This window comes from Acanthochromis polyacanthus, chromosome 21 (assembly GCF_021347895.1).
Source record: "Acanthochromis polyacanthus isolate Apoly-LR-REF ecotype Palm Island chromosome 21, KAUST_Apoly_ChrSc, whole genome shotgun sequence".
NCBI classification, from domain to species: domain Eukaryota; kingdom Metazoa; phylum Chordata; class Actinopteri; family Pomacentridae; genus Acanthochromis; species Acanthochromis polyacanthus.
Genome location: NC_067133.1, coordinates 7,132,397 through 7,142,810, shown reverse-complemented (window position 1 = coordinate 7,142,810; position 10,414 = coordinate 7,132,397). Strand labels below are relative to the sequence as shown.

The following is a 10,414-nucleotide window of genomic DNA, read 5'->3' as shown; positions in this document are numbered from 1 at the left end:
ATCCGCTCCACTCGCCATCTAGTTCCATGTAACCAGTTCCGACGTAGCGATGAAATGCTGTAGGTCGAGGACGTCGTAAACCGAGGACCTCCTGTATCTGTATTTTATGCTACAAAACATTCAGAAATTGTTCTTGAAATGTGATGATTGAAGATGGAATGATCCTAATTTATTTCTAACTTCCTGCTGCTCACAGACAATAATCTACTACAGAAGTTTAAATCTTTCAGCGCTTCAACAAATACGAAAACCAGAAGGAAGCGTTTCAGAAACACGTCAGATGTTCTCACCGGAACCAACAGAAGACAGGTGAGTAAACAGGAAACGCACTAATGTAATTTTTAAGACGTCGTCTGATGCTCAGAGAACATTTTAAGGATATTTAATGTTCCAGTGAGGTTACAAGTGAACTGAGGATGTTTGAATTATGTTCCACGGCAGCACAAGAAAAATGTTCCTTAACCCTCCTGTTGTCTTTGTTTATGGACACCAAAAATATTATCTTGTCTTAAAAAAATCCCCAAATTTCTGAATATTTGCAAAACCTTCAGAAAGAAAATTCCAATAATTCCTTAAAAATGTCCCTTAAAAATTTTATTTACAAAAATGTTTAAAAAAAATTGCAAGAAAATTCTTAGAAATATTTTACAAAAATGAGTAAAAAGCTTCCAAAAAATTGTAAAAATATCTGAAATGATTTCATATATATTAGTAAAACTTCTTAGATTTTATTTAAGAACATTCACAAAACAATCAACCAAAGTCCAGCGAAAATCGCTGAATTTTGGTTGATTTTTTTGTGTATGTTCCTAAACATTTTTTAACATTTCTTTTTTTCCACCAAAAAATGTTCAGAAATTTCCCAAAAATGTTGAAAATGTGAACACCATGGTTAAACAACGTTAAAAAAAATCTGTTCTCGAAGCCTCAGGATGGTTTTTGTATGAAGTTCCTTTAGCGTTATGTACTAACACTCTGAGAATGTTTTGGGGATGGTGTTAAGGAACACATTACAGAACCTATAAAACAATCCCATAATGTTACGGGACAACAAAGATGGAATGTTCTCAGTGCAACATTTGGTTTTGAAAATGTTCCTGCAAAACGTCGTCCTGAGTCTAAGAAGAGCATTCAGGCAACGAAAAAACAAATCCAGCTGAAGACATGACTCTGCAGAATGTTCTCTAAATGTTTTTAGAACAAATAAATTGTCTGATGGGCCAGCTGAAGCTTTTCGTGTCCACCAGGGTTTCCATGCAGAACGTCTAGTCGTGTTCTGGTTCCTCTCAAACTGCGACTGAACCTGAGAAACAAACTTGTGAGCTCCATTTGTAGAGTCACTGATTAGTTCACAGCCTTTTATTGTGAAAGCAGGAAAGAAGGAAAACAGAAGAAGAGGGAAACGGAAACATTCACCTTTAAGCTGATTACTGGATAAACAGGATCTGAAAACCACTTATTAGAAATTTCTAGGACTTTTACAAACACAAGCATTCAGAGTCAAAGATCCAACATTTTGCATCAAATTCAGAAGATTAAAAGACATGAGCTTCATGTGGTGGCCCTTCGGAGTGTCTCAACCTGCAGGTTGGGAACCGCTGTGACAAACTAATCTGACAACAGTGATGACTGTAGCACCTCAGAGAGCCGATGAACAGAATGAGAGTTGTTAAAGTCATCAGTGAGCTGCTTCAGCTGCAGGCTGGTACACTGAGGCAGGGTTCCTTTTGGTACTTCTCTCCTCCATCAGGCGGAGCACCGCAGTCGACCAGCGGAGTACCGAAGAACGTGGCCTTCTCCTTCTGCCGGCCGATGGTGGGACTGAAAACAGAAATCACAAGCTCTGTGTTATTGCAGCATCTATAAAGGACAACAGATAAAGCCGTTTCTCTCCTGAATGGTGGGCAGTGGCATGTTTATTCAGTGATTTCCTCCATTGTCCTGTTTTACCTTTGGGTTTAGCTTCAGGTTTATCTTCGGGTTGAGCTTCAAGCTTAGCTGTGGGTTTAGCTTTGGGTTAGCTTCAGGTTTACCTTAAAATTTTGGTTCAGGTTTGGCCTCAGGTTTTATTTTGGGTTAAGGTTTAGGTTCAGGTTTAGCTTCAAGCTTAGCTTTGGGTTTAGTTTCGGGTTTAGGTTCAGATTTAGCTTGAAGTTTTAGCTCCGGGTTTAGCTTCAGGTTTAAGTTTCAGGTTTAGTTTCGGGTTTAGCTTCAGGTGTAAGTGTCAGGTTTAGATTCAGGTTTAAGTTTCAGGTTTAGCTCTCGGTTTATCTTCAGGTTTAGCTTCAGGTCCAGTTTAAAGTTTTTAGGTTCATGTTTAGCTTCGGGTTTAGCTTAAGATTTCATTTTGGGTTTAGCTTTAGGTTTAGTTCCAGGTTTAGCTTCGGGTTTAGCTTCAGATTTCGTTCTGGGTTTAGCTTTAGGTTTAGTTCCAGGTTTAGCTTCAGATTTCGTTCTGGGTTTAGCTTTAGGTTTAGTTCCAGGTTTAGCTTCAAGCTTAGCTTTTGCTTAAGCTTCGGGTTTAGGTTCAGTTTTAAGTTTTAAGTTTAGCTTTAGGTTTGTTTTTGAGTTTAGATTCAGATATAGTTTTGGTTTTAGCTTTAAGTTTAGTTCCAGGTTTAACTTTAGGCTTAGCTTTGGGTTTAGCTTAAGGTTTAACTTCAGGTTTAGCTTCAGGTTTATCTTAAGGTTTAACTTCAGGTTTAGCTTTGAGTTTAACTTCAAGTTTAACTTCAGATTTAGTTTGAGATTTGTGTTAAGGTTTAACTTCACATTTAGCTTCAGGTTTAGCTTTAGGTTTAGTTTCGGGTTTAGAGTTGGGCATAGCTTCAAACACTACCTTGTCCTCTGCAGTGACTGTAAATCACCTGGATGACATCACAGCGTCACCTTGCGTCTTTTTGCAGAACCTTTGTGTCACTTTGTGTTTCTGTTGTCATACTTTGTTTCATTTCTCTTTGTGGTATTTTTTATGGGTGTTTGGGTTCACATCGATGTCTCATTTGTGTTTATTCTTGTTGTGCATTCACTTATGTTAATTTTGTGTATTTTTTAGTCGCTGTGTGTCTTCTGATCTTGGTTTGCAACAGTGTGGGATTTATTTGTGTTCATGTGGTTGTTGTGAATCTGTGGTAGTTGTGTATCTAACAGTGGTTTTGCTGTGTGTTCTTGTCTTTTGTATGTTGTAGCAGTTGTTTTGATTTTCCAATAAGAAATGTTCAACCTCACTTCAAACTCTGCTGGATGTCGACAGCAGTTTCTCTAGATCATTTGATTTGCAGTTTCAGGCAGTGAAATATCCTCCTGCCTCCTCTGTTGCTGTGTGATCAAAAAACTCACGGGTAATTGCTGTAATCAGGCCGACAGACTCTGCTCCTGATTCGGGCGGGGTTGTCTCTCGCTGAATTTACACAAGCTGGTCGACACAAACTCCACGTGTCCCAACCGTCCCAGCTCCCCTTCACTGGAACACAGACCTGATTGATCAGTTATCAGTACCTCTTAAACTCCACATGATTCATCAGTAAACAACATTTTAGAGGAATTTGTAATCAGGAGATGTTTTTCTTCATTATGAAAATGTTTTTTCTCCACTGTAAAGATCTTTTTTCTCCACTATGAAGATGGTTTTCACTACTGTGAAGATGTTTTTTTTTCATTATGAAGAGGTTTTTCTTCACTGTGAGAATGTTTTTCTCAACTTTGAGGATGCTTGCTTGGCTTGTTAGTTGGACTCACCGTAGCATCTGCTGACATCGTAGCAGACCCGTCGGTCCATCAGACTGTCTCCACTGCAGATGGACCCGTTATGAGCTCGATGGAGACATTCTCGTACTCTACTCTGACTGCCGCCTATCTGCTTGCAGGTGATTTTCCGGTCACCAAACGGGTATTTACACACACTCCACGCTGACCACTCCGACCACACGCCGTCCACTGAGGGCAGACAGAACCACACTCAGACATAAATGGGCCGAACATTTGGAGCCTCCTTCACTTACAAACTTTTGTACCTGGACAGTGGACGTTAGTGGAACAGATGCTGCTTCGACGTCCTTCTCCAGGACACTGTCGGCCGCCATGTTGGGGGGCGGGGCTGTCACATCTTCTGATGGACACCTGAAACCCCACCCCACAGGTAACAGGACAGGAAGTGAAAGGCGACCAAGACCCCCAACCCCCGTCCACTGAGAGAGACAGACAGAAGGACAGAGATAGAGTTACCGTCTCTACCTGGACACAGACGGGTAGAGAGAGATACAGGTGGACAGACAGGAGTACCTTTACAGTGAGGCAAGTGATTGCAGTGCTCCACCTGGCGGTTGTCACCTTGGCAACCTCCTCCAGGTGGTGTGGTCGAAGGGGCGGGGTTAGAGCAGGAGCGGCGGCGTGTCCTGACAGGAGCTCGGCCTTGTGGGATACAGGAGGCGGTGCACTCGCCCCAGTTGGACCAGCCGGACCAGAATCCATCCACAGGACACGGACTCTTACAGACGCTGCTCTGGGTGCTCGGCCCCTCACAGTACAAACCACCATATTTAGGGGCGGGACTGTCACACTTCCTGGTTGACAACCGGAGACCCTCCCCACAAGAAACGGAGCACGGCCCAGCTGGAGACCACGCCCCCCAGTTGCCGTTCACTGCAGAGACATCCAATCAGAGGACATGTCACCTCACCTTGAACTGTATATCGCATCAGGTCATTGATCAGCTCCTGACTCACCTGGACAGTTTGGCAGCTCGCTGCACACCTGCTTCTGGACGTCGTTCTCAGGGCAACTGTTGCCAGGTGGTGCCGTGTCGTTGGAAGGGGCGGGGTTAGAGCAGGACCGACGTCGCATTCTGGAGGGCATGATGGCATCGGCATCAGCACGCTGGTCATCGATGCATGAATGGGAACAATCGGACCAACCGGACCAGCTGGACCAACCGCCATGGACTGAGACAGACAGACAGACAGATGGACAGACGGACAGACAGACGGACAGACAGGTGGAGATGGTATATTTTAGAATCTTCACATAAAGAACAGTTTTCTCTCTGACACCTGCAGCAGCATTACCTGCTCATATTGAAGCCTGTACTGTCAGATTACCTGGACAGGTGTTGTGAGCTGCACAGCTCTCTGTCTCCTGTGAAGACCCATTGCAGGCTGAGAGACACTCAGGAGGACTAGAACAGACTCTCTCCCTCCTCCTGACGCCGACTCCCCCACAGGTGACCGAACATGGAGACCAGGCGAGCCACTGGCCCCACCCCTGATCTGCACACACACCAGCATGTTCAAGTATAACGTTAATGCTGCTTGTGTGTGTGTGTGTGTGTGTGTGTGTGTGTGTGTGTGTGTGTGTGTGTGTGTGTGTGTGTGTGTGTGTGTGTGTGTGTGTGTGTGTGTGCGTGCGTGCGTGCGCGCGCGCGCGCGCGCGCGCGCGTGTGTGTGTGTGTACCTTCACAGCAGGTCCCGTCACATGGTTCTGTCTGCAGTTTGTCATTGATGTTCTCACATTCTGATTGGCCGACGCCAAAGCACTTCCTGCTCCTCTGCCTCACACCCTTCCCACACAGGACATTACAGGGTGACCATGGCGACCAGGAGGACCAGGCTGGAGGACTGACAACACACACACACACACACACACACACACTCACTTTATTACCGATTTGACTATAAAACTAAATTCGACTTTGAAATCCTCATATTCTGGAAATTAAATTTGACAAAGGAGGTTACTGTGATACTTTGTGTGTGTGTGTGTGTGTGTGTACTGACCCACAGGACTGACACGTTCCGTCGGTTGCCTGGTAACCATACTTTGGGTTCTGACAGCAGTCGTCTTCGTCCACCTCACCAATCTCTTCATCACATTGACCCGAGGACAGGTGGAAACGTGCAAAACACCGCACACACTCTGCACACACACACACACACACACACACACACACACACACTGAGGTTGAAATTAAACCCGACTCTGTTTATCTCCTTTCATTTTCAGCTCCTCCCCTTCCTGAAAAGCCCTGCTCTGATTGGTCAGCTGGTCCACCAAAGCCAGGCAGCACTGACCAGCTGGCATTGGACTCTGGGTGTCCATTAACCGTAAACTACAGTCTGTGTCATTAACAGCATGTTAAGGTGGAGACGTGTTGAGGAGAGTTTGGAGCCCAGAGGATGTGGTTCTGCTGGTTTCAGGAAACTGCTTTGGGTTTATTCCTGAGTGTCACTGTTTGTGTGTCGTTTTATTGTGTGTTGTTGTTTGAGTTGTCTGTGTGTTGTTTATGTGTTGTTGTTGTTGTCTGTGTGTCACTGTTTATGTGTTGCTTTGTGTTGTTGTTTGTGTGTCATTTGTGTGTTTTTATATGTAGTTGTTTGTTGTTTGTGTGTTGTGGTTTGTTGTTTGTGTGTTGCTGATGTTTGCGTGTTGTTTTATGTTGTTGTTTGTGTGTCATCGTCTGTGTTGTTTTTGTGTTGTTTTTGTGTTATTTCTATGTTTTGTTTGTATGTAGTTGTTTAATTCAAGTTGAGGTTGAGGTGCATTATGGGAATCCATGATGTCAACCAGGGTTCTCACAGAGACAGAAGCACTAACCGTACAGGAGGAGAACTTCCACCATTGCGACACTAAGGACAGTTTGCTGATGTTTCAGTGAAAGTTACACAATTTTCAGGCGAGTCTCCAAATGAACAAACATGAACATAAATGGGTTTCTGTTTTTGGCAGCAGCTGCAGGAACTTCTTCTTCTGCTGCTGATATCAATGTGCTGATGGAGAACATCTGGCAGCAGAAGTGAAACTCTGAAGGTTCGTTTCATGAACTCTACTGGACTGTCATTCCGCTGTTTCTGATTCTGCGTTCTTGGTGTTTGGTGCTTGTGTTGGAAGGATTCTGTGATTCAGGTTCTCTGTTGGACCCTGAAGCTGAACCTCCATCTGGCTGCTGTGTTCTGGAGCTCAAACCAGAGACTCCATCATCACCCTCGACTGGTGCCATGAGCCGCATGTGATGTTTGTCAGTTTAAAAGATGATTTTACAAGTTAAGATGTGGTAAAGACATGAAAATTGTATTTATTTCAGTGTTTTATAAATATTTGCAGAAAGACTACAGAATGCTGCAGGAATGTGGCTGAAACGCTTCATTTAGGTCTTAATGTCCCTTTAGCACTTAAATCCATCTTAGTAGTTAAATACAGTAAAACTGCATCATTTTTTAGTCTCACACATTTATAAAAACATGGATTTTTAATACGGAGGTTCATAATGTTGGCCATTTTTTGTTAATTCATATAAATATACTTTAATGTTCTTTTAAATAAATGCAAATATTTGTAAAATGACAGTATTTTGCAAATTTAAATCCAGTAAAACTGTAATTTTACCATCAAAGAACAAAACGTTAATTATAAAGTACAGATTTTTGATGTGAACAATATTTACAGTTTATAAATTAATACTTTTTTCTATGATTTTACCAGATCCTATCTGTAAATGTAAAAAGAAATTACAAATATATATGTATTTTTTCCCATTTCAGTCCTTAAAATACATGTTTTTCTTTTGAACTACAGTGAATATCTGTCAAATGATTGTAGATTTTTGGTCATTTAAATACAATAAAATGTGCAACTTTCAGGTAAAACAGCAAACAATCATTAGTACAGATTGTTGATATTAAATGTAAACACATAAACAGAATAAAACTGTAAATAACATCCAGTTTTAAAAAAGAAAATGATTTGTTCTCACTATATAATGACACAGTTTTACTCTATTCAAATCATTTAAAAATAATAATTCACAGATAATTGCTGTTTTCATTTTCATCTTTTTTAATTTTAACTGACGTTACACAATTCTGTTGTTTATCACGAATTTTTCTGGCACATTTTCATCGGTTTTTACAGTGTGAAGAAAATCTAAATCTGTTCAGCAGGCTTGAAGCTGAGTATCTGGACTCACCTGAACGCTGCACAGAACCCAGCAGCAGAACCAGAACCAGCAGAACTCTCAGAACCTCCATGGTGCTGCAGCTCCGGGTTCAGTTGGAGACTTTGTGGCTTCCTTGTTTGTTGGTTCAGTAAACAGCCGCACACTGTTGCTTAATGCTGCGTTCAGGGTCACGAACTTTACGGGAAACCCTGCAGTTATTCACAAACACAAACACACCAGTTTACCTCTGTGACGACATTCAGACAAACACAAATATTACAAGTAAAAACCAAAAGAACCTCACAGGAGAACTCACTGGAATCATTTATTCATGTTATTATTATCTTTCTTCACTGTGGGCTCATTTTTACTCGCTGCAGGCTCATTTTTACTCGCTCATTTTTACTCGCTGCAGGCTCATTTTTACTCGCTGCAGGCTCATTTTTACTCGCTGCAGGCTCATTTTTACTCGCTGCAGGCTCATTTTTACTCAATGTGGGCTCATTTTTACTCGCTGCGGGCTCATTTTTACTCAATGTGGGCTCATTTTTACTCGCTGCAGGCTCATTTTTACTCGCTGCAGGCTCATTTTTACTCGCTGCAGGCTCATTTTTACTCAATGTGGGCTCATTTTTACTCGCTGCAGGCTCATTTTTACTCAATGTGGGCTCATTTTTACTCGCTGCAGGCTCATTTTTACTCAATGTGGGCTCATTTTTACTGACTGTGGGCTAATTTTTCTTCAATGTGGGCTCATTTTTCTTCACTGCGGGCTCATTCTTCTTCACTGTGGGCTCATCTTTACTCACTGTGGGCTCATTTTTTACTCACAGTGGGCTCATTTTTACTCACAGTGGGCTCATTTTTCTTTACTGTGGGCTCATTTTTACTCACTGTGGGCTCATTTTTCTTCACTGTGGGCTCATTTTTACTCACTGGGCTCATTCTTCTTCACTGTGGCCTCATTTTTACTCACTGTGGGCTCATTCTTCTTCACTGTGGGCTCATTTTTCTTTACTGTGGGCTCATTTTTCTTCACTGTGGGCTCATTTTTCTTTACTGTGGGCTCATTTTTACTCACTGTGGGCTCATTTTTCTTCACTGCGGGCTCATTCTTCTTCACTGTGGGCTCATTTTTACTCACTGTGGGCTCATTTTTTACTCACAGTGGGCTCATTTTTCTTCACTGTGGGCTCATTTTTCTTCACTGTGGGCTCATTTTTCTTTACTGTGGGCTCATTTTTCTTCACTGTGGGCTCATTTTTCTTTACTGTGGGCTCATTTTTCTTTACTGTGGGCTCATTTTTCTTTACTGTGGGCTCATTTTCTTCACTGTGGGCTCATTTTTCTTTACTGTGGGCTCATTTTTCTTCACTGTGGGCTCATTTTTCTTTACTGTGGGCTCATTTTTCTTTACTGTGGGCTCATTCTTCTTCACTGTGGGCTCATTTTTCTTCACAGTGGGCTCATTTTTCTTCACTGTGGGCTCATTTTTCTTTACTGTGGGCTCATTTTTACTCACTGTGGGCTCATTTTTACTCACTGTGGGCTCATTTTTCTTTACTGTGGGCTCATTTTTACTCACTGTGGGCTCATTTTTACTCACTGTGGGCTCATTTTTCCCAGCTATGGGCTCTTTTTTCACTGGGTTAATTTTTTCTCACTATGGGTTCATTTTTCCCAGCTGTGGGCTCATTTTCCTTCCCTGGGGCTAATCATACTGAATGTATCTTCAACAACTTGCTTCTCTGTTCGCTGTTTCTGCGCCGTGCTGCTTTTATTTTATTGATACTTTTAAATCTTGAATTCGGTTGATTTTACTCATGGAAACTGAATTCACTTGTCTTAAAGTTGTGTTCGATTCTCTTTGGATATCCATCTTTCTGCCTATTGTAACTTTCATATTCAGCTTCAGTTCAAATCCAGTGATTGTTGTTGAAATTCAGCTTTGAACTATTCACATCCAGCAGTTCAAATCCAAGTACAAATGATTCAAACTGACTTTCTAGTGGCTCATAGACGTTTCAAACACAAGCACCTTCAGCTGAGAACCTGCAGGTCAGACTGATGTTTTACCGCCACCATGTGGAGAATAAAGGACATGACTCCAGTAGAAACAGCACAGATTATTAGTTTGCTGTTATTTCAAGGAAAAATAATGTGTATTAAGGATTAAAAATGATAAATCACTCTTGAACCTTTGTTTTCAAACTACAGATATCATAAATAACAAAGGATTTGTATACATGTTGACTGTAAAAAAATAAAAGAACAACAACAAACAAAATACAAGTCAAAACTGTGAATAAGGTCTACAATAAAAATCTGTATTTGTACAAATAATAATTCACTTATGTTATTCTGCTTCACATATTTTATCTTTTCAGGAAAATTCAGGGATCAGGAAAATTGAACTGGGCAGTCACATACTGAATCCTTTATTATTCTTTTTACGCCTTGCACAAAAAAGACATCAAGGCGTCGGTA

General features: G+C 41.7%; 1 protein-coding gene across 1 annotated transcript; it reads right to left on the bottom strand.

Moving 5' to 3' along the window:
* Nucleotides 1-1,344: 1,344 nt before the first annotated feature.
* Nucleotides 1,345-8,104, bottom strand: LOC110967847 (properdin). The gene is made up of 10 exons (XM_022217572.2): nt 7,958-8,104; nt 5,772-5,910; nt 5,449-5,612; nt 5,097-5,264; nt 4,725-4,940; nt 4,282-4,641; nt 4,014-4,187; nt 3,739-3,936; nt 3,340-3,463; nt 1,345-1,821 (listed from the first exon to the last, which is right to left on the bottom strand). Exons 1-10 carry the CDS (start codon nt 8,016-8,018, stop codon nt 1,692-1,694), a joined length of 1,734 nt encoding a protein of 577 aa, XP_022073264.2. The 5' UTR covers nt 8,019-8,104; the 3' UTR covers nt 1,345-1,691.
* Nucleotides 8,105-10,414: the final 2,310 nt, after the last annotated feature.

What these genes read in the sequence shown, in the direction of transcription:
- LOC110967847 (XM_022217572.2), bottom strand. Translation starts at nt 8,018, where the DNA reads ATGGAGGTTCTGAGAGTTCTGCTGGTTCTGGTTCTGCTGCTGGGTTCT. An exon ending in TCACTTGCCTCACTGTAAAG is followed by an intron (nt 4,188 to 4,281) that starts GTACTCCTGTCT and finishes TGTCTCTCTCAG; the next exon opens with TGGACGGGGGTTGGGGGTCT. An exon ending in CGATGTCAGCAGATGCTACG is followed by an intron (nt 3,464 to 3,738) that starts GTGAGTCCAACT and finishes TCTGTGTTCCAG; the next exon opens with TGAAGGGGAGCTGGGACGGT.